General features: G+C 48.4%; 1 protein-coding gene across 1 annotated transcript; it reads left to right on the top strand.

Moving 5' to 3' along the window:
• Positions 1 to 1,617: 1,617 nt before the first annotated feature.
• On the top strand, positions 1,618 to 21,670 carry MFAP5 (microfibril associated protein 5; the record flags this gene model as incomplete). The annotated part of the gene is made up of 8 exons (XM_080705007.1): positions 1,618 to 1,675; positions 2,277 to 2,312; positions 8,643 to 8,675; positions 10,051 to 10,086; positions 11,102 to 11,131; positions 13,332 to 13,419; positions 14,801 to 14,874; positions 21,558 to 21,670. The coding sequence occupies 8 exons, from the start codon at positions 1,618 to 1,620 to the stop codon at positions 21,668 to 21,670; spliced, it is 468 nt and encodes a 155-aa protein (XP_080561133.1).
• Between the last annotated feature and the right edge of the window lie 1,122 nt (positions 21,671 to 22,792).

Here is a 22,792-nt window from a genome sequence, read left to right as displayed (position 1 = left end):
GCAGGCTCCCTCCGCAGCCCCAGGACCCCCGGGTGAGTGGATTGCTAATAAAATCGGACTCCGTGGAGAGAGCGCGTGTGCATGCGTGTGTGTGTGTGTGTGTGTGTGTGTGTGTGTGTGTGTGTGTGTGCACATTGATGGACCGCGGAGGGCCAGTGGGTCCTGTCACTGAACTTGGAATCCAGCAGACGCCCCAGTTATTCATGGAATTTGATGGTGAGGAGAATGGATATGGGCAGATGTTATCAAAAAGCCACTGTTCTGCAAAGGGGTGACTAGACAGCATGGATGCAAGAGGCCACGGAGAGGGTCAAGACTGGAAAATTCCTCCGAGAGGCATGGCCTTGTTGGGCATCTGGAGTCCCAGCAACTTGGGAGGCTGAGGCAGGAGGAGCCGCAGGTTCGAGGACAGGCTCAGCATTTAGTAAGGGTCTTACTAACCCAGAGACCCTGTTTCAAGGCAAAGATAAAAAAAAGGGCTAAGCCTGTAGTTTGGAGGTAGAATGGATGCTCCTGCGGTTAAGCCCCAGTGCCACCAAAAAAAAAAAAAAAAAAAAAAAAGAAAGAAAGAAAGAAAAAAAGAAAGAAGGAAAAGAAAAACAAAAGAAAATAGAAACAATAAAAAAATAGAAAAATAAAGAGGGGGGCTATGCTGGGCATGGTGGTACACACTTGTAATCCCCGCGCTTGGGAGGCTGAGACAGGAGAATTGCACAGGTTCCAAGCCAGCCTCAGCTACTTAGTGAGGCTCTCAGCAACTTAGTGAGACCCTATTTCCAAATAAAACATAAAATAGAGCTGGGAGTATAGACCAGACGTAGAAAGCCCCTGGGTGACATCCCCAGTACCATAAAAAAAAAAAAAAAAAAAAGGGACGGGGATGTAGATTGGAGATAGGGAGATAGAACACCTCAGATCCAATCTCCCAACACCATTAGGAAAAAGAGTCAGGCATGGTGGTGCCTGCCTGTAATCCCAGTATTTGGGAGGCTGAGACAGGAGGATCACAAGTTCAAGGCCAGCCTCAGCTACTTAGTGAGCCCTCCACAACTTAGTGAGACCCTGTTTCAAAATAATGAATAAAAAAATAGGGCTGGGGCCAGGCGTGGTGGCACAGGCCTATGATCCTAGTACTTGGGAAGCCGAGACAGGATGATTGCAGGTTCAAAGACATTAAGTAGTGAGCTGAGACTTTCATCAACCTAGTGAGACCCTGTTTTCAATAAGAAATAAAATTGGGCGGGGGTTGTAGCTCGGAGGTAGAATGCCTCTGAGTTCAATCCCCAGTGCCCCCCCCACAAACACATAGGGCTGGGGGTGTAGCTCGGAGGTAGAATGTCCCTGGGTTCAACCCCCAGTACTACAAAATAAAAAGAAAAAAAGAAAGAAAGAAAGAAAGAAAGAAAGAAAGAAAGAAAGAAAGAAAGGAAGGAAGAAAGGAAAGAAAGAAAGAAAGAAAGAAAGAAAGAAAGAAAGAAAGGGTTTTGAGTATGAAGGACAAACCAAGAAAGCTTCTGAGAAGACAAGAGCCAGGGCCCAGAGGTGTCTCTCCCGGGGTTGGGGCGCTGGGGCATCCCTAAGCATCCCTCTCTCTCCTCTCCCCCCTCCCCATTAGAGATGCTGCCCTCGGGCCCCAGGGTGCTGCTGCTGCTCACAGCGCTCATCATCCCTTCCGGTGAGTCCTGACTTTTATTCTTTTCTCCCCAGAATGTCGGCACCTCAGCCCTCCCTGTGTGTGCACCTGCGTGTTAGAAGGGGGGCTAAAAGCCGGGCGTGGTGGCCCACGCTTGTAATCCCAGCATTCGGGAGGTTGAGATAGGAGGATCATGGTTCACGGCCAGCCTCAGCAGCTACTTAGCGAGGCCCTTTGCAACTCAGTGAGACCCTGTTTCAAAATGAAGAATAAAAAAGAGGGCTGGGAGTGTCGCTCAGAGGTAGAATGCCCCTGGCCTCTGTCTCCCTCTTTCTCTCTCCTCTCTCTGCCAGACATAGACTGAGAATCGTCGAGCTGGTTTTGTGGGGCAGGGAATGGGAAGGCTACGGGGCTAGGGTAAGGTCAGCAAGGCGTCTGGGCCCCTCGTGCAGCTGGACCTTCCTGCCTGGGAAGGAGGGCACCCGGGGAACAGGAACAGGACTTTCTCCAGTGTTTCTGTTCTTACCGGGTTTGTGTATAGCACACAGCCATTGGTCCAGTCATTGTGGTTCATCTCCTCGTGGGTCGTGGGGTACAGGGCGGGAGTCATTCACATCTGCTTCTCCTTCTCCTTCTGCTGCAGACTGGATACCCCTGGGGGCCAGCGGTCAACGAGGAGGTAGGTGATGACTTGGATATGGGATCTGTTGCAGGCTTTTTTTCTTCTTTTCTGGGGGCTGCTGGGGATTGAACCCAGGGACATTCTACTTCTGGGCTAAACCTCCACCTTATTTTTTTTTTTTTTATTTGGAAACAGGGTCTCCCTAAATTGCAGAGGGACTCACTTAAGTTGTTGAGGCTGGCCACGAACCTGTGATCCTCCTGTTTCAGTCTCCTGAGTACTGGGATTGTGAGCATATACCACCATGTTTGGCTTTGTTTTTGTTTGTTTATTTGTTTGTTTGTTTGTTTATTTTTGGTACTAGAAATTGAATTTAGGGGTATTCTACCTCCAAACTACACTCCAGCCTTTTTTATTTATTATTCTGAAACAGGCTTGAACCCAAGTTTCTTCTCTCTCAGTCTTCCAAGCACTGGGACTATTTTTTTATTATTTTATTTTATCTTTTTATTTTTTGTGTGTGTGGGTCTGGGGATGGAACCCAGGGGCATCCGACCTCCAGCCTACAGTCCCTGACCTATTTTTTATTCTTTATTTTGAAACCGGATTGCACTGAGTTGCAGAGGACCTCACTAAGTAGCTGAGGCGGTCTGGGAACCACAATCCTCCAGTCTCAGCCTCTCAAATGCTGGGATTACAAGTGTGTGTGCCACCACGCCCAGCTCTGTTGAGATTCTTATCAGGATAATGTAGATAAAACAGTAAGACAGAAAGTATCTGTCCTGCTTGGCATGGTGACATAGGCTTGTAATCCCAGTATTTGAGAGGCTGAGACAGAAGGATTGCAGGTTTGTGGCCAGCCAGCAGAAAGAGGCCCTCTGCAACTTAGTGAGACCTTGTTTCAAAAGAAACAATACACTAGAACTGGGAGTATTACTCAGAAATAGAACACCAATTTTTTATTCTTTATTTCGAAAAAGGGTCTCACTGAGTTGCAGAGGGCCTTCCTAAGTAGCTGAGGCTGTCTGCAAACCGTGATCCTCTCCGGTCTCAGCCTCCCGAATGCTGAGATTACAAACATGCTCCACCAAGCCCGGTTTAAATAATTTTTTTGGTACTGGGGATTAAACCCAGGGGCATTCTATACCCAAGCTACACCCTCAGCCCTTTTTACAAACCATTTTTATTTTTATTTTGAAACGGGGTCTCACTAAATTGCTGAGGCTGGCCTCGAACCTTTGATCCTCCTGTCTCAGCCTGCCGAGTACTGGGATTACAAGCATGCAGCACCATGCTTAGCTGAACATATTTATTTTTCTGTTGTTGGTAAAACAACAACCACCTTATCCCTGGTTTTCTGAGCCTATGTGAGATTTTAGCACTTAAAATTTGAACTGATTTCTCTAGATTGATTAAGGCTCAGTTCTGTTTTATGACTTCAGGATGCTTTTGTGTGTATGCATGTGATACTGAGGATTAAACTCAGGGGCGTTCTACCTCTGAGCTACACTTCCAGCCCTATTTCATTTTTTTATTTTGAAACAGGGTCTCACTAAATTACAGAGGGCCTCACTAAGTTGCTGAGGCAGACGGTGACCCTGCAATCCTTCTGTCTCAGCCTCCCAAATACTGGGGTTATGGACAGGTGCCACTGAGTCAGGCCTAACGGTTCTAGGACTTCTTTTCAAAGCCCTATGTGGTGGTGCATGCTTGTAATACCAGTACTAGGGAAGCTGAGACAGGAGGATTGCAGGTTGGAGGACAGCCTCAGCAGATAGCAAGACTCTGGGCAATCTAGCAAGACTGTTTCAAAACAAAACAAAAAATAAGAGCTGGGTGTGGTGTCACACACTTGTAATTCCAGTACTTGGGAGGCTGAGACAGGAGGATCTTAGGTTCAAGGCCAGCTGTGGCATCTTAAGGAGGTCCTCCTCAACTTAGACCCCGGGTTTCCAAATAAGAAATAAAATCGAGCTGGGAGTATAACTTGGAGGTAGAATGCCTCTGTGTCCAATCCTCAGTACCAAAAAATAAGTAAAAATAAAAATAAAAAGAGCCAAGGCGTAGCTCAAAGTCATAGAATGCCCCCGGGTTCAATCTCCAATCACACACACACACACACACACACACACACACACACACACACACACACGATTTCTTTTCAGAGAACGTTATGAATCCTAGTGAAAGCTTTCTTTCTTTCTTTCTTTCTTCCTTTCTTTCTTTCTTTCTTTCTTTCTTTCTTTCTTTCATTCTTTCTTCCTTTCTTCCTTTCTCTTTTTGTGCAATACTGGGGATGGAACCTAATGGCATTCTACCTCCAAGCTACACCTGCAACCCTATTTTTAATTTTTTTTTTTGTGTGTGTGTGTGGTACTAGGGGTGGAACCCAGAGGCTTTCTACCTCCAGGCTATACTCCCATATTTTTTTTTAATATTTTATTTGGAAACAGGGTCTTACTAAGTTGCTGAGAGCCTCACTAAGTAGCTGAGGCTGGCTTTGAATCCGGCTTTTTAATTCTTTATTTTGAAACAGGGTCTCACTAAGTAGCCAAGGCTGGCCATAAAGCTGTGATCCTCCTGTCTCAGCCTCCCAAGTACAGAGATTACAAGTATGTGCCACCACACGTGGCTGCCTCGCGGAAGCAGTTTTAGGATGGTAGCTGGTGGAAAGGTTGCTTTAACCTGAGACATATACAAAAAAGTTGTAGGGTGCCCTGGAGTCCCAGACAGCACACTCCCAAACCCTCAAGGGTGGTGGCTTCCCTCCTGTTACTGTGTGTGGCTGGACAGGAATGCAGGGGGGAAGGGAGGGAGCGGCGGGCTCCACCCTCAGGGGCCCACTCTCTCTAGCAGCCTCCAAACTTATTTGTGACAGTGTGTTTTCAAACCCTATACGATTGGGACAGATGTGGGTTCCTTTTGTCAAAACTCTCCTGAAAACAAAACAAGCAGGGCGTGGTGGCGCACGCTTGTCATCCCAGCATTCGGGAGGCTGAGACAGGAGGATCGCAGTTTGTGGCCAGCCTCAGCTACTTACTGAGGCCCTTTGCAGCTCAGTGAGAGCCTGTTTCAAAATAAAGAATAATAAAAAATAGGGCAGGGGGTGTAGCTCAGAAGTGGAATGCCGCTGGGTTCCATCCCTAGTACTGCAAAACAAAACAAAACACCAAAGCTTGTTCTGAACAAAGAAAGTTTGCTCATTTGGAGTGTTACAAAACTCAGGCTGGGGTTGGAGTTTGGTGGTCAAGCGCTACCCAGCCTGTGCAGAGCTTTGGTTCAGTGCTCTGCAACACACACACACACACACACGCACACACATGCACACACACATGTGTGCATGCTTGCACACACAAATGCATGTATGCTCACACACGTGTGTGTGCATGCTTGCACACACGCACATGCATGTGTGCACACACCACACACACACACACACACACACACACACACACACACACACACACTTGCATGCACCCAACTGCTTGTCAGATCTGAGGAATCTCTATCTCCTGTATCCAAAATTTTTTAGAGGTGGAGTAGGGTGGGGTGAGCTGAAGAAAGCCTTAAGGAATGTGTCTTTTCCCTTTTCCACAATTTTTTTGGGGTACTGGGGGGGAACCCAGATACTTTCTACCTCCGGGCTATACTCCCAGACTTATTTTTTATACTTTATTTTGAAACAGGGCTAAATTGCTAAAAGCCTCACTCAGTAGCTGAGGCTGGCTTCCAACCTGCGCGATCCTCCTGTCTCCGCCTCCCAAGCGCGGGGATTACAAGCGTGCGCCACCACGCCCGGCTTTTCTACAATTATTAATAACTGACATGCTTTATGGAAATGCTTATTCTATATTCCGTTATGGTGGTGAGAATCCTTAAGCCCAGTGACTCTGGAGGTTGAGGCAGGAGGACCAAAGATTGGGTAATTTTAGCAAAACCCTGTTTTAAAATTAAAACCATAAAAAGGTCTAGGGATGCAGCTGAACCGCAGTGGGTTTAGCCAGGCGTGGCGGCACTCCCTTGTAATCCTAGTACTGGGCAGGCGGAGACAGGAGGATCGCAGGTTCGAAGCCAGCCTCAGCTACTTAGTGAGGCTCTCAGCAACTTAGTGAGACCCTGTATAAAAAATAAGGAATAGAGCCGGGCGTGGTGGCGCACGCTTGTTGTTTGGGAGGCTGAGACAGGAGGATCGCAGGTTCAAAGCCAGCCTCAGCTACTTAGTGAGGCCCTCTGCAACTTAGTGAGACCCTGTTTCCAAATAAAATATAAAATAGGTTGGGAATAGAACCCCTGGGTTCTACCCCCAGTATTACCAAAAAAAAAAAAAAAAAAAAGTAAAAATTTGAATGCAAACTATGTGAATTTTCTGCCCTCTAGTGGAAAGAATAAATTATGATATTAAAATTATAAACTACATTGAAAATAATAGTAGAGGGAATACTGGCTAAACACTATTTATTTATTCATTCATTTATTTATTTACTTGTCTTTTGGTACTGGGAATTGAATCCAGAAACACTCTACCTCCAAGCCACACCTCCAGCCCTATTTTTTATTCTTTATTTTGAAACAGGGTCTCACTGAGTTGTGAAGATCCTCTAAGTAGCTGAGGCTGTCCGCGAACCTGTGATCGTCTTGTCTCAACCTTGTCTTGGCTCCCAAGTACTGGGATTACAAGTGTGTACCCCCACACTTGGCTCGATTTTCTTTTTCTTTCTTTCGTGTGTGTGTGTGTGTGTGTGTGTGTGTGTGTGTGTCACTGGGGATTGAACCCATGGGCATTCTACCTTCAAGCTACATCTCCATCCTGTTTTTATTTTGAAACAGGGCATTACTAGTTTGGTGAGAGTCTCACTACTTGCTGAGGCTGTCCTCGAACCTGCAATCCTCCTATCAGCTTCCCTATCAGGGATTACAAGCCTGCGCCTCCAGGCTCGGCTTCAATTTTCATTTTAAATAAGTATTGCAAAGAGGATGCAAATCAACTGCAGCGACTGCAAACAGCGAGGAAGCACAGCTGTGGGACACTTGGAGGTGCTGGGGCCGCAGGCGTGCTGCTGCGGAGGATGCTCAGAAAATGATTGGGCGTGGTGGCGCACACTTGTAATCCCAGCATTTGGGAGGCTGAGACAGGAGGATCACAGTTTGAGGACAGCCTCAGCAACTTAGTGAGGCCCTCTGCAACTCAGTGAGACCCTGCTTCAAAATAAAGAATAAAGAGCCAGGCGTGGTGGCGCACACTTGTAATCCCCACGCTTGGGAGGCTGAGACAGGAGGACCGCACAGGTTCGAAGCCAGCCTCAGCTACTTAGTGAGGCTCTCAGCAACTTAGTGAGACCCTGTTTCCAAATAAAGTATAAAAAATAGGTCTGGGAGTGTAGCCCAGAGTTAGAAAGCATCTGGGTTCCATCCCCAGTACCACATAAAAAATAAAGAAAGAAAGAATAAAAAAATAAGGCCGGGGGTATCGTTTGGAAGTAGTTCCATCCCTAGTACCGCAAAAAGAAAAAACAAAACAAAACCCCCCAAAAATTGTGCGTTTGTTTTTCAGATGACGTGACGACGGAAGCATACACAGAGGACCCTCGTAAGCTACGCTGGTTTTCACTTCCCGCTATAAATGGGGGCTAGAAGGACTCAGGATGGTGTCTGTCCAGAGAAAACTAAAGACCGAAAGAGGCTGCTGGATACTTCTCCCCTGGCACCACTGCCTGAAGCACTCACGGTCTTCTCTCTTCTACTTGGTCCTGCGATAGACCTTTAGGTTTTCCCGAGTCCCCGTGCCTTCATTTCAATACTTGTGTGTGTGTGTGTGTGTGTATGTGTGTGTTTGTGTATGTGTATGTGTGTGTGTGTGTGTGTGTGTGTGTGTGTGTGTTACTGAGGATTGAACCAGGCACATTCTACCTTTGAGCTACACCTCTAGCCATTTATTTATTTATTTATTTATTTATTTATTTATTTATTTATTTATTTTTATTTGAGCCGGGCATGGTGGAGCACGCTTGCAATCCCAGCATCTGGGAGGCTGAGACAGGAGGATCGTGGTTTGCAGACCGGCTCAGCTACTTAGTGAGGCCCTCTGCAACTCAGTGAGACCCTGTTTCAAAATAAATAATAAAAAAATAGGGCTGGGGGTATAGCTTAGAGGTAGGAAGCCCCTGGGTTCCATTCCCAGTACCGGGAAAAAAAAATTTTTTTTGGAAACAGTCTGGCCAAGTTGCAGAGGGCCTCGCCAAATATTCCCAAGGCTCGTCTCAAACATACAATCCTATTTTGGCGTCCCGAGCTCTGAGGTTGCAGGCGAGCACCGCGGTGCCCGGCTGTCCTGTCTGTTAGCTGTTTCTCCTGCCTGTGTGTTTCAGTGTCTCTTTTGTGTCTCTACAGTGCTGGTGAATGAGCCTTCCACGGATGAAACAGGTAAGTTCCAGCGAAGTTCTTTAAAATGGCACGATCTTGTCAATACTCACACTTTTTATTTTAACTCTTGAATTAATACACTATATATATATTTTTTTCAGTACTGGGGATGGAACCCAGGGGCATTCTACCTCTGAGCTCTATGTTTTATACTTTATTTTGAGACAGGGTCTCACTAAGTTGCGGAGGGCCTCACTAAGTAGCTGAGGCTGTCCGTGAAACTGTGATCCTCCTGTCTCAGCCTCCCAAATGCTGGGATTACAAACGTGCACTACCACGCCTGACTTAATTCACTATTTTTAAGTCTGGTAAAAGAGGTTTGTGGGAATGTTGTTCAGTGACAACGGGATAAAAGGAAAGAGAGGCTTTCTGGTCCTTTAAAAAGAGGGAACAGAGCTGGGTATGGTGGTGCACACTTATAAACCCAGTACATGGGAGGAGACGGGAGGATCACAGGTTCGAAGCCAGCCTCATCAACTTAATGAGGCTCTTGCCAACTTAGTCAGAGCCTATTGGCAAATAAAAAATAAAATAATTCTGGGGGTGTAGCTTGGAGGAAGAATGTCTCTGGGTTCAATCCCCAGTGCCACCAAAACAAAACAACAACAACAAAAAACAAATTGTACCAAGAGCTCAAATAAGATGTGGATAATAATAATAAAAGCTTCCAAGCCAAGCATGATGGCACATTCCTGTAATCCCAGTACTTGGGAAGCTGAGACAGGAGGATTGAAAGTTTGAGCACACCCTCAGTAACTCAGCGAGGCCCTTAGCAATTTAGCAAGACCTTGTTTAAAAAAAACAAACAAAAAACCAGTACTCGGGAGGCTGAGACAGGAGGATCACAAGTTCACAGCCAGCCTCAACAACTTAATGCTTAGTGAAGCCCTCAGCAAGTTAGTGAGACCCTGTTTCAAAATAAAATAGAAGCCGGGTATGATGGCGCACGCTTATAATCCCAGTACTTGGGAGGCCGAAACCGGAGAATCACAGGTTCGTGGCCAGCCTCAGCTAGTTAGTAAGACCGTCCACAACTTCGTGAGACCGTGTTTCCAAATACAATATAAAATAGGTCTGGGAGTGTAGCCCGGAGGTAGAAGCCCCCTGGGTTCCATCCCCAGTACCACCAATAAATAAATAAATAAATAAATTAATTAATAATAATGATAAGCAACAACAAAAATAATAATAATAGTAAAAGCTTCCAAATGTTAGCATAGCACCAGTAAGACCAATACTCGTCAGAAATTATTCCCTGCTAACTTGAAGGGCATCTCTGCCCTTGGACGGAAAGCTCTGCACCCCCGCCTCGCCCCTGCTCGCCCTCCCCCGTGGTGCAAAGCCCCCCTCACCTGCTGTCTTTGTGCCTTTCCAGTTCTAGCAGATATCCAGCCTTCCACAGACGACCTGGGTGAGTTCCGATCTGGGATCCCCGGCCGCCAGTGCCATCTGCGGGGAGGTGGTGCCGCTGGTGAGGGATCCGACCATCGGGCGGCGTCCCGGGCACACCGCGCCTTCTTCAGCAGTTCACTCTAAAGCAGAGACATAGTTTGTTTCTGTTTTGGGGGTACTGGGGATAGGACCCAGCACCTAGCCAAGTGCCCCACAGCTGTGCTTCCTCGTTGGGGGTGTCGCTCGGAGGGTTCCATCCCCAGTACTGCAAAAAAAAAGTTATATTATTAAATATGTATAAATACATACATATATGTCTATATATAGACATATGTACACATGTGTAAATATTGTAAATTTCTCAAATCTCTAGAGTCTAAAGGAAAATGGCAAAATCCCCTTTTATAGCCAGGCATCACGTTGCATGCCTGTAATTTCGGGACTTGGGAGATTGAGACAGTTCAGGAGTTTCACAGGTTCAAGGACAGCCTCAGCAACTTAGTGGGACTCTTAGCAACCTATGGAGCCCTTGTTTCAAAACAAAAAATAAAAAGGGCTGAGCCAGTGTAGCTCGGAGATAGAATGTCCTGTGTCCAATCTCCAGTACCATAAAAAATAAAAAAGATCCTTTCTTATTTCTAAATCTCATCTGTAGTGTGGGTCAAAGAAGCCAACAGAGGCCGGGCATGGTGGCACACGCCAATAATCCCAGCGCTTGGGAGGCTGAGACAGGAGGATTGCACGGGTTCGAAGCCAGCCTCAGCTACTTAGTGAGACCCTGTTTCCAAATAAAGTATAAAATAGGTCTGTGAGTATAGCCTGGAGGTAGATAAGCCCCTGGGTTCCACCCCCAGTACCACCAAAAAAAAAAGAAAAAAAAGCTAACAGGTATTTCTTTCAGAAATTACTTGGTCATTGGCTCAATTGTCCCCTAATTATGAGAACCCTTTATGGGTCCCCTGTAAGGCCACTGACAGTACAGAAATGCTGACTTCTCTAACCACTAGTAACTGAATGACATTTCTGCCTTCCAGCCTCGCCCAATGATAAGAATACCACTGCAGGTATGAGTATTTTTTCTGTGTCTTTTCCTTTTCTTTTCCTGTATGGATTTACCTCCTTGTGTTTTGGGGAATGCTTGGTACATCATCTAGCTTATTTCCAATTATTTCCAAAAGAGTATTTTGTAGTGATCTTGATTCCCCATGCCCAGCTTTTAGTTACATTTTATTTTATTTTATGTTTGTTGTTTGTTTGTTTTGCATAACTGGGGATGGGACCCAGGGACATTCTACCTCCAAGCTACACCCCCAGCCGTATTTTTTAATCTTTTTTTTTTTTTTTTTTTTGTGGTACTGGGGTTTCTGGAAACCCTTCTACCTCCGGGCTACACTCCCAGACCTATTTTTATACTTTTTTAAATTTGGAAACAGGGTCTCTTAAGCCAGCGCAGCTGACTTTGAACCTGCGCCATCCTCCTGTCTCCGCCTCCCAAGCGCGGGGATGACAAGCGTGTGCCGCCACGCCTGGCTAATCTTTATTTTGAAACCGGGTCTCACTGATTTGCAAAGGGCCTGACTAAGTATCTGAGGCTGGCCACGAACCACGATCCTCCAGTCTTAGCCTCCTGAATGCTGGGATTATAAGCATGTGCCACCACACCTGGCTGTTTTATGTTTTTGAGGTACTGGGAATGGGACCCAGGGGCATTCAGCCTCCAGGCTACACCCTCCAATGCTATTTTTTACTCTTTATTTTGAAACCGGGTCTCACTGGGTTGCAGAGGGCCTCACTAAGTAGCTGAGGCTATCCGCGAACCACGATCTGTCTATCTCAGCCTCCCAAATGCTGGGATTACAAGTGTGCGCCACCACACTCAGCTCTTCTATTTACTTTTTAAAATGGGTTCCTGTCCTTTTCACAGGGAAAAGATGAGACCACCCAGGCATGGTGGCGCACGCTTGTAATCCCCGTGCTTGGGAGGCTGAGACAGGAGGATCGCGCGTGTTCAAAGCCAGCCTCAGCTACTTAGTGAGGCTCTCAGCAACTTAGTGAGACCCTGTTTCCAAATAAAATAGAAAATAGGCCTGGGAGTGTAGCCTGGAGGAAGAAAGCCCCTTGGTTCCATCCCCAGTACCAAAATATATATATATATATATATATATATATATATATATATATATATATATATTAGACCATTGTTGAATGATTCCAAAAACCACCTTCTCCTGAGGCTCCCTTTGAACTTTGTGATTAATGGATTGGAAAATAAAATCAAGAAAAAAATGTTTAAAAGGTGCTTTATCTAATGTATTGATGATTCTGATAAGCAACTGGGCGTTGGAAACAGCTGAAACAGAGAAATGATGACCTTAATTCTTCAATCAATAATTCCTAGGTGTGTGTGGTAGCGTAGGCGTTCTGGTCCTTGGGAACTGACCATTGCAGGTTCAAAGACAGTCTCAGAATTTAGCAAGACTCTGAGGAACCAGTGACACCCTGTTCCAAAATAAAAAATAAAAAGGGCTGTAGGTCAGAGGTAGAATGACCCTGGGTTCAATCCCTAGTATTGCAAAAAAAAAAAAAAAAAAAAAAAAAAATGAAAGCCAGCCTGGGCAATTTAGCAAGACCCTATCTCAAAAAAATAAAAGTGAGCCGGGCTTGATGGCGCACGCTTGTCATCCCAGCATTCTGGAGTCTGAGACAGAAGGATGGCGGTTCATGGACAACCTCAGCTACTTAGTGAGGCCCTTTGCAACTCAGTGAGACTCTGTTTCAAAATAAAGAATAAAAAATAGGGCTGGGGGTGTAGCTCAGAGGTAGAATACTCCCGGGTTTCTAACCTAGTACTAAATAAATAAATAAATAAATAAATAAATAAATAAGGCTGGGGATATAGCTCAATGTAGCGTACCCCTGGGGTCAATCCTCAGTATATAAAAAAAAATAGCTCTCACCCTTCAGAATGAGATTATCAGCACTGCAATGTAATATTTCATATCGTCATGTGGGTTACCCTAGAAAGATTCTTCCTGGCAGAGTCCTCAGGATTATTGCCTTCACTTCTTCTTGGGTAGAGAAGCACCCAGATTCCTTGGCCTGGGTTTCCTCTTGCTCTGCTTTGGTAAGCAAGAAGGGCAGGCCCCAAATTACAGCGGTCCTCCAGAGACACTCAGTGGTCTCCCATCCTCTGTCTCCCTTCCCTTCACCCTTCAATCCTTCCTTCCTGCCGCTCCTGTCTGGACCTCTCTGTTTTTTCTTCAGAGTGCCGGGATGAGAAATTTGCCTGCACAAGACTGTACTCTGTGCATCGGCCCATCAAACAATGTGTCCATGAATACTGTTTCACCAGGTAAGGGGCTCCAAGTGCCCGGTAGACACCGGCCACAGTACTACTACTACTACTACTACTATTATTATTATTATTATTATTATTATTATTATTATTATTTGCAGTACTGGGGATGGAACCCAGGGGCATTCTACTTCCAAGCTACACCCCCAGCCCCACTTTTTTTTTAATTCTTTATTTAGAAACATGGTCTCACTGAGTTGCAAAGGGCCTCACTAAATAGCTGAGGCTGGTCACGAACCTGCAATCCTCCCGTCTCAGCCTCCCAAGTACTAGGATTACAAGCGTGCACCACCACGCCCAGCTCACGGTATTATTTTTGAGTCTGTAACTACTTAGTAAGTTCTCACTAAGGAATTGCAATGTCCGCTGGCGTAGAAGGTTTTAGCATGACTCTGCTAGTTATGCCTCGAGGTTTTGGCTAGAACCCGGAGTCTGAGCTAGGAGAAGAGTCGGGGGGAAAAAAAAAAACCACCGGGAAGTTGAATTTCTTATCTAATTGAAAGAGACTAAAGGAAAAGACCCAGCTCTAAAGGTAGAAGATAACGGGAAGGAGCACTGGGCTTCCCTCCAGGTAGGCGTGCGGAGCATCAGTAAGACGAGTAAATAAACTGAGTGCGGTGGTGCACACCTGGAATCTCAGTGCTTGAGAAGCTGAGATGGGAGGATCACAAGTTTGAGGCCAGCCTCAGCAACTTAGCAAGACCTTCAGCAACCTAGTGAGACCCTGCTTCAAACCAAAACAAAAATGAAGTAAAATAAAATAAAATATAAGCTGGGCGTGGTAGCGCACGCTTGTAATCCCAGCATTCAGGAGGCTGAGACCGGAGGATGGCGGTTCCTGGACAGCCTCAGCTACTTAGTGAGGCCCTTGTAACTTAGTGAGATCCTGTTTCAAAATAAAGAATAAAAAACAGGGCAGGGGGCATAGCTTGGAGGTCAAATGCCCCTGGATTCCATCCCTAGACCCACAAATAAATAAATATAAATATATGTATATATGTGAGAAAAAATAGGGTTGGGGCTGCAGCTCAGAGGTAGAATGCCTCTGAATTCAATCCCCAGTACTGCAAATAAAATAAAATAAGGCTGGGGATGTATCTTAGAGGTAAGATGCCCCTGGGTTCAATTTCTGGTTCCAAAAAAAATTTTTTTTTTAAAAAGAGTAGTTAATACCATTTCTTTTCTTACATTCTACTGGGGATGGAGGAAGAAGTCACTTGAAATACTTAGGGACATGCAGGTGGAGTCAAGGGAGGCAGGACAGGGGAGATCGGGGATGCCAGCGCTGAAGAGCATCCTGGGTCCGGCTCCTTCCCACTCTCAGCGTTTATTTTCTGTCTCCTTCCTTGACCCTGACCTTGACCTTGGACTGTGGCAGTCTACGGCGCATGTACATCATCAACAATGAGATCTGCTCCCGTCTGGTCTGTAAGGAGCATGAAGCCATGAAAGGTGAGTCGCTGTCTGGAGGCCAGCAGGGAGGGAGGCCGGCAGGGAGGGAGGCCGGTCCCTGGTTGTGGAAGAGGGCTGGAGGCTGCCCGGCTTCCCTCAGTCCCCGGGGAAGTTAGCCCAAATAAACAAAGCAAAGCAGCGCGCTTAATGTACAAACACAGCCCTACCAGAATACCCCTTTCCAACTCAGACTCCACCCCCAGGCCGATGTGGTGGCGCATGTAATCCCAGTGCTTGGGAGGCTGAGACAGGAGGACCACAGGTTGTAGACCATCCTCAGCAACTTAGACCCTGTTTCAACATTAAAAAATAAAAAAGGGACAGGGTTAGGAGGTTGAGACAGGAGGATGACAGGTTCACAGCCAGCCTTGGCTATGTAGTGAGACCCTGTTTCAAAATAAATAATTTTAAAGAGGGGGCTAGGACTATAGCCCAGTAGAACACTCCCTTGGTTCAAGCCAGCACCATTAAAATTTAAAAATTTTAATTAATTAATTAATTATTGTGGTACTAGGGATTGAGCCCAGGACCATTCTACTCTGAGCTACATCCTCAGCCCTACTTTTTTTCTTTTTTTTTTCTTTTTTTTTCTTTTTTTGTGGTACTGGGGGTGGAACCCAGAGGCTTTCTACCTCCGGGCTACACTCCCAGACCTTTTTCATACTTTATTTGGAAACAGGGTCTCACTAAGTAGCTGAGGCTGGCCACAAAACGCGATCCTCCTGTCTCAACCTCCCAGATGCTGGGATTACAAGCATGCACCACCACGCCCGGCTCTTACTCTTTTATTTTGAAACAGGGTCTCAATAAGTTGCTGAGGCTGGCCTCGAACCTGAGATCCTCCTGTTTCAGCCTCCCAAGTACTGCGCCACCATGCCCAGCCACCAGCTCTGGCTGTTTTATTTTTTATTATTTTTAATATATATATATTTTATTGGTGCATTGTAGTCATACATCACAATGGAATACAAGACTTGTGAGGATATACAAGTACACATCATCCAATTAGCCTTTATCCAATCCCCATCCCATTCCCTCCCTCCCTTGATCCCATGCTTGATTGGTGATTAGCTTTGATACATTTGTTTACGTATATCATGCGTTTTAAAGAGATTCTATTCTCCCCCATCCCATCCCCTCTGATTGGTCACCTTAATTGCTCCTCTATAGGGCCCTTTCTTCAACTAGATCTCCTCCTATTACCTACTTCTTCCTTGTTTTTGCATATTAGGGAAAGTATCTGGTGTTTTATTTTCTGTGATATTTCTCTTTGTATGCCACATTGCAAGTTCTGTTCCCATTCTTGACGGTCCCCACGCTGGCTTAGCCACCTGGCAGCCTCTGATGCCAGCCTCGCTGGCTCCAGAACCGGCCTTGCCTTGCAGGCCCCGATCCTGGCCTCGCTGGCCCCGGCACCAGCCTCACCCCTCGGCAGGCTCTGATCCCGGCCTCGGAGGCCCCAGCATTGGCCTTGCCCCACGGCAGGCTCCAATCCCAGCCTCGCTGGCATTGGCACTGTCCTCATCCCTCAGCAGGTTCTGATCCCGGCCTCAGAGGCCCCAGCACTGACCTTGTCTCACGGTGGGCTCTGATCCTGGCCTCACTGGCCCCGGCACTGGCCTCACCCCTCTGCAGGCTCCATTCCCGGCCTTGGAGGCCCCAGCACCAGCCTTGCCTCACAGCAGGCTCCGATCCTTGTCTAGCTTGCACCAGCACTGGCCTAACCCTTCGGCAGGCTCCGATCCAGGCCTCAGAGGCCTCAGCACCAGCCTTGCCTCATAGCAGGCTCCGATCCTGGCCTAGCTGACCCTGGCACTGGCCTAAGCCCTCGGCAGGCTCCAATCCCGGCCTTGGAGGCCCCAGCACCAGCCTAGCCTCACAGCAGGCTTTGATCCTGGCCTCACTGGTCCTGGCACCGGCCTAACCCCTTGGCAGGCTCCGATCTCGGAGGCCCCAGCACTGGCCTAGCCTCATGGCAGGCTCCGATCCCAGCTTCGCTGGTCCCAGCACAGGTTTAACCCCTCGGCAAGCTCCAATCTTGGCCTCAGAGGTCCCAGCACCAGCCTCACCTCACAGCAGGCTTCGATCCTGGCCTCACTGGTCCTGGCACAGGCCTAACCCCTTGGCAGGCTCTGATCCCGGCTTGGAGGCCCCAGCATTGGCCTTGCCTCATGGCAGGCTCCGATCCTGGCCTCGCTGGCCCTGGCACCAGCCTCACCCCTCGGCAGGATCTGATCCCAGCCTCGGAGGCCCCAGAACCAGCCTAGCCTCACAGCAGGCTCCGATCCAGGTCTGGCTGGTCACAGCACTGGCCTAACCCCTCGGCAGGCTCTGATCCTGGCCTCAGAGGCCCCAGCCCCAGCCTTGCCTCACGGCAGGCTCCGATCCAGGTCTGGCTGGTCCCAGCACTGGCCTAACCCCTCGGCAGTCTCTGATCCTGGACTCAGAGGCCCCAGCACTGGCCTTGCCTCATGGCAGGCTCCGATCCCGGCCTTGCTGGCCTCGGCAACAGCCTCACCCCTTGGCAGGCTCTGATCCCGGCCTTGGAGGCCCCAGCACCGGCCTTGCCTCATGGCAGGCTCCGATTCTGGCCTCACTAGCCCCGGCACCGGCCTAAACACTCGGCAGGTTCCAATTCTGGCCTCGGAGGCCTCAGCACTGGCCTTGCCTCATGGCAGGCTCCGATCCCAGCCTCACTGGCCCGGCACTGGCCTCACCCCTCTGCAGGCTCCAATCCCAGCCTCTGAGGCCCCAGCACCGGCCTTGCCTGACAGCAGGCTCCGATCCAGGTCTAGCTTGCCCCAGCACTGGCCTAACCCCTCTGCAGGCTCCGATCCCAGCCTCGGAGGCCCCAGCGCCAGCCTTGCCTCACAGCAGACTCCGATGCCGGTCTCGCTGGCCCCAGCACCAGCCTAACCCCTTGGCAGGCTCCGATCCTGGCCTTGGAGGCCTCAGTAATGGCCTTGCCTCATGGAAGGCTCCTATGCTGGCCTCTGGCCCTGGCACCGGCCTAAACCCTCGGCAGGCTCCGATCCTGGCCTTGGAGGCCCCAGCACCGGCCTTGCCTCACGGTAAGCTCCGATCCCGGCCTTGCTGGCCCTGGCAAAAGCCTAACCCCTCAGCAGGCTCTGATCCCAGCCTCAGAGGCCCAAGCCTTGGCCTTGCATCATAGCAGGCTCTGCTCCCAACCTAGCTGGCCCCGGCACTGGCCTAACCCCTTGGCAGGCTCCGATCCCGGCCTCAGAGGCCCCAGCCCTGGCCTAGCCTCACGACAGGCTCCAATCCCAGCCTCACTGACCCCGGCCCTGGCCTAGCCTCACGGCAGGCTCCAATCCCAGCCTCACTGGCCCCGGCCCTGGCCTCACCCCTCGGCAGGCTCTGATACCAGCCTCAGAGGCCCCAGCACTGGCCTAGCGTTATGGCAGGCTTCTATCCTGGCCTCGCTGGTCACGGCACCGGCCTAACCCCTCGGCAGGCTCCAATCCCGGCCTCGGAGGCCTCTGCACTGGCCTTGCCACATGGCAGGCTCCGATCCTGGCCCTTGCTGAACCTAGCACTGGCCTCATCCCTTGGCAGGCTTCAATCTGAGCACCCTCTTCACACAGCATGTTGTCCCAAGTTCCCAAGCATGCGCGGTGGTAGCATTCTGCCTCTGGCGTTATTTCTTCAAAAGATCCAGGTGTGTTGCATCAGATCTCTGCCTCTCCTAAGTACTGGCTGTTGCCGTTGCCGCTGCCTACACCATCTCAATTCTTTCCCAAACTCTTTTCCCACACTGCATGTTGTCCAGTATTCCTGAGCATGTGCGACGGTAGCATTCCACCTTTGGGGCAATTTCTTCAGAAGATCAGGGTGGGTTGGATTAGATCTCTGCCTCTCCCAAATACAAGCCTCCACCGCTACCACAGCCGCTGCTGCCAATACCACCTTCCTCCTAGGTCTCTGCTGAGCTCCGTCCTTACAGATGATGTCCAGGGTTCTTAAGCATGTAAGAAAGAAGCAGTCCCACTTTGCAGGGAATTTTTCCAAAAGTTCCAGGTCAGTTGGACATGTTTTGTCTGCATCTCCAGAATCCTGGCTGCTGCCGTGGCCATCTTGACCCCTCTCCAATGTTTTTTCTTTTCTTTTATCTTTCTTTTTTTCTTTTCTTTTTCTTTTATTGAATAAGAGCAGGCAGTATATGTGGTCTGAAGAGGTTGTGGGATCAGGCACTCGGTAGCAATGAATTTTTTCTCCCTTCCAAGAGCGGAGTCCCACAGCCTCACCACGCAGAGCAGGATCTGCTGTTCTAAGCGCATCACGGCCAGCACAGCACAGCAGCGCTGAGTTCCTTGGTACCCGTGGCTCAGCCTCCCGTCCGGCACCAGGCCTTCCCAGGAGTGGGCCAGGCCGCTCTGGCTGTTTTAAAGGCCGTCTGTGGGGTTCTAGGGAAAAGTCCAAGTCAGCCATTACAGATACTAGACCCAACTCGTGAATCGCCACGTTCATCGCTCTAAAAAGAACCCACTACTGATTTGGAGATGGGCAGGTTTGAATCGGGTCCATCCCTGAAAAAAGAAAAAAATACAGGGGACACTTAGAAGCTGGCTGCATCAGAAGCTGTTCACCAATTCCAGGAAGCATTCATGCTGTCTATTGAGCAATTTAGGAGAAGAGGAAAGCGGACGGGCGTCTCTAGGGCAGGTTACAAGCGTCCAGAACGTGTGGTTTTAGGCCGTGGTTGGTGGTGGGAACAAACATCTTTCTCACCTTCTCCTCGGGCAGCCCCGAACGGTGGCCGTGGTTGGCGACTGTGCCGCAGAGCTGCCAGTTTTGACTCAGCAGCCGGCCTCCCCCGCGCTCCTGAGTAAGAGCCAGACTTGACTTCGCAGAAGGAAACTGGCCGCGGCCCCTCGGCCTCGCGCAGACCACCTGCGAGGGAAGCACCTGAGGGCCGGAGGGTCTGGACCTCCAGGCGCTTTCAAGCATCTCGGGGGATTACTAAAGTTAGCTCTCTGCACGGAGTAAACACCGAGCTGTGGACCCAATGGCTGCGCCCCGCTGTCCTCTTCTGTAGATCCACGACTAGAACTGGGAGCTGGGTTTATGCAGAGAACTAACATTACCAGGGTGCTAGGTGTATACTATTTATTTATTTATTTATTTATTTATTTATTTATTTATTGTAGTGCTGGGGATGGAACCCAGGGCCAGTCTACCTCCGAGCTACACCCCCAGCCCTATTTTATTTTTATATAGAAACACGGTCTTGCTAGGTTGATGAGTCTTACTACTTGCTGAGGCTGTCCTCAAAGCTGTCTCAGCCTCCCAATTACCCGGCAATATATTTTATTTGGAGACAGGGTCTCACTAAGTTGCTGAGAGCCTCACTAAGTAGCTGAGGCTGGCTTCGAACCTGTGCCATCCTCCTGTCTCAGCCTCCCAAGCACGGGGATTACAAGTGTGCACCACTACGCCCGGCTATTTCATTTTAATACACATAAAGTGTTGAGGTTAGTATGTTATAGAAAGAAAGAGCGAGATTTACAAAAGTTAAGAAATTTCAACCAGGCGCAATGTTGCAAATCTGTTATTCCAGTGCTTGAGAGGCTGAGACAGGAGGATCGCAGGTCCAAGGCCAGCCTCAACAACTTAGTGAGGCACTCTGCAGTGTACCAAGACCCTGTTTCAATATTTTAAAAAAAACTGAAAAGGACTAGGGGTGTAGCTCGGAGGTAGAATGCCCCTGGGTTCCATCCCCCATACCCAAACAAAACAAAAAGTTAAGAAACTTTCTAGAAAGTGCTAAGTTACTATAGAAAGTGGCAGAGCTGAGGTTTCAACGTAGTCTTTTTCTTCTGAGCTACACCTCCTGCCCTATTTTTTGTTCTTTAATTTGAAACGGGGTCTCACTAAGTTGAGAAGGGCCTCACTAAGTAGCTGAGGCTGCCCGTGAACCTCAATCCTCTGGTCTTAGCCTCTCAAATGCTGGGATTACAAGCTTGTGCCACCACGCCCGGGTCTCAACCTAGTCTTTGTCTTCAGCATTTTTTACTGCACTACATAGTAAAAATATCTCTTAGCCGGGTGTGGTGGCACATGTTTGTCATCCCAGCATTTGGGAGGCTGCGACCGGAGGATCGTGGTTCACGGACAGCTTCAGCTACTTAGTGAGGCCCTCTGCAACTCAGTGAGACTCTGTTTCAAAATAAAGAATAAAAAATTGTGCAGGGGGGTGTAGCTCGGAGGTCAAATGCCTCTGGGTTCCATCCCCAGACCCGCAAAAAAAAAAAAAAAAAAAAAAGATATCTCTTTCCCTTAAAATTAATTAATTAATTACTTAATAAAAACAGTCAGGCATATGGCGCACACCTGTAATCCCAGTATATGGGAAGGCTGAGAGAGAAGGATCACAGGTTTGAGGTCAGCCTCAGCAAGTAGGGAGACTCATGAACTTAGGGAGACCCTGTTTTCATATATATATATATATATATATATATATATATATATATATATATACACACACACACACACATATATGTATTTCATGTATATGTATATATGTGATATATATGTATACATATATATGCTGGGGGTGCAGCTCGGAGGCAGAATGCCTCTGGGTTCCGTCCTCAGCATCCCTCCCAGAGAGCGCCCTGCTGTCCGGGGCATCCTCCTCCCATCATGCTCTGCTTCTCCCCTAGATGAGCTTTGCCGGCAGATGGCTGGTCTACCCCCGAGGCGACTGCGGCGTTCTAACTACTTCCGACTTCCTCCCTGTGAAAATGTGAATCTGCAGAAACCCAGTGGTCTGTGATCATCAAGGAAGAAGGGAAAGGAAAAGCAGCGCAAGTTTCTTTCTTCTACACCCGCCGCCCCCTAATGCTCGCGACAGACCCGAGTCTGTCTTACGCCCATCCTTTTCACAAAGCCCAGTTTTTGCCCCCCCCCCCAGCTTCTCACCAAGGCTGATAACATTTATCCCGCGTTTTAGTACTCATTACAAGGCCTATATTATTGCTTGGCTCTGTTGCTTCCCAGTAACCCAAATGTAGTGGAGAAATATGGCTCATAAACAAACATTCTACATGCGGTTTCTAGAGAGAATCAACTCTTGGTTAATGGTCTTTGGGGCTGGGGGCTGGGGACGCAGCTCAATGCTAGAGTGTTCACTTAGCATGCGCAGGCCCTGGGTTTAATCCCCAGCACTGCGAAAGTAAAAGAATACTCTTGTGTGTGTGAGTGCAGAATTGGGCACTGAGCCCGGGGTTTCACAAAGCTGGGTGTGTCCTCTACCCTGAAGCTCAGCTCAGTCCCTATCTTAATACTTTTTTTTTTTTAATTTGGGGATGAAACCCAGGGGCATTTGACTTCTGAGGTACACCCCCTGCCCTATTTTTTTTATTCTTTGTTTGGAAACAGGGTTTCACTGAGTTGCAGAGGGCCTAAGTAGCTGAGACTGGCCGTGAACCACGATCCTGCTGTCTCAGCCTCCCGAATGCTGGGATTACAAGCGTGCGCCACCACGCCCGGGTTTTTAATACTCTTTTTTTTTTTTTCTCCCAGTACTGGGGATGGGGATGTGGTACAGGGGCATTCTACCTCTGAGCTACACCCCCAGCCCTATTTTTTCTTTATTTTGAAACAGGGGCTCACTGAGTTGCAGAGGCCTCACCAAGTAGCTGAGGCTGTCCAAGAATGATGATCCTCCTGTCCCAGCCACCCGGATGCTGGGATTCCAAGTGTGCGCCACCACGCCCCACTTTAGCTGATGAAATTTGAACAGGTGCTAGGAGACAGCAAGGCACTTGTGACAAAAATGGGGGCTGGATTCCTTTCATACTGCTGACAAGGCTAGCTCAGGGACGGTTGGATTCTTCTTGTTCAGAAACTAGTGTAATGAAGCTGTGCCATTCAAGAGAAACATGAGACAAAGCCA

This window comes from Muscardinus avellanarius (genome assembly GCF_963383645.1).
Source record: "Muscardinus avellanarius genome assembly, chromosome: 11".
NCBI classification, from domain to species: domain Eukaryota; kingdom Metazoa; phylum Chordata; class Mammalia; order Rodentia; family Gliridae; genus Muscardinus; species Muscardinus avellanarius.
The sequence above is the reverse complement of the archived record's forward strand: the minus strand, read 5'-3'. Positions and strand labels throughout refer to the sequence as shown.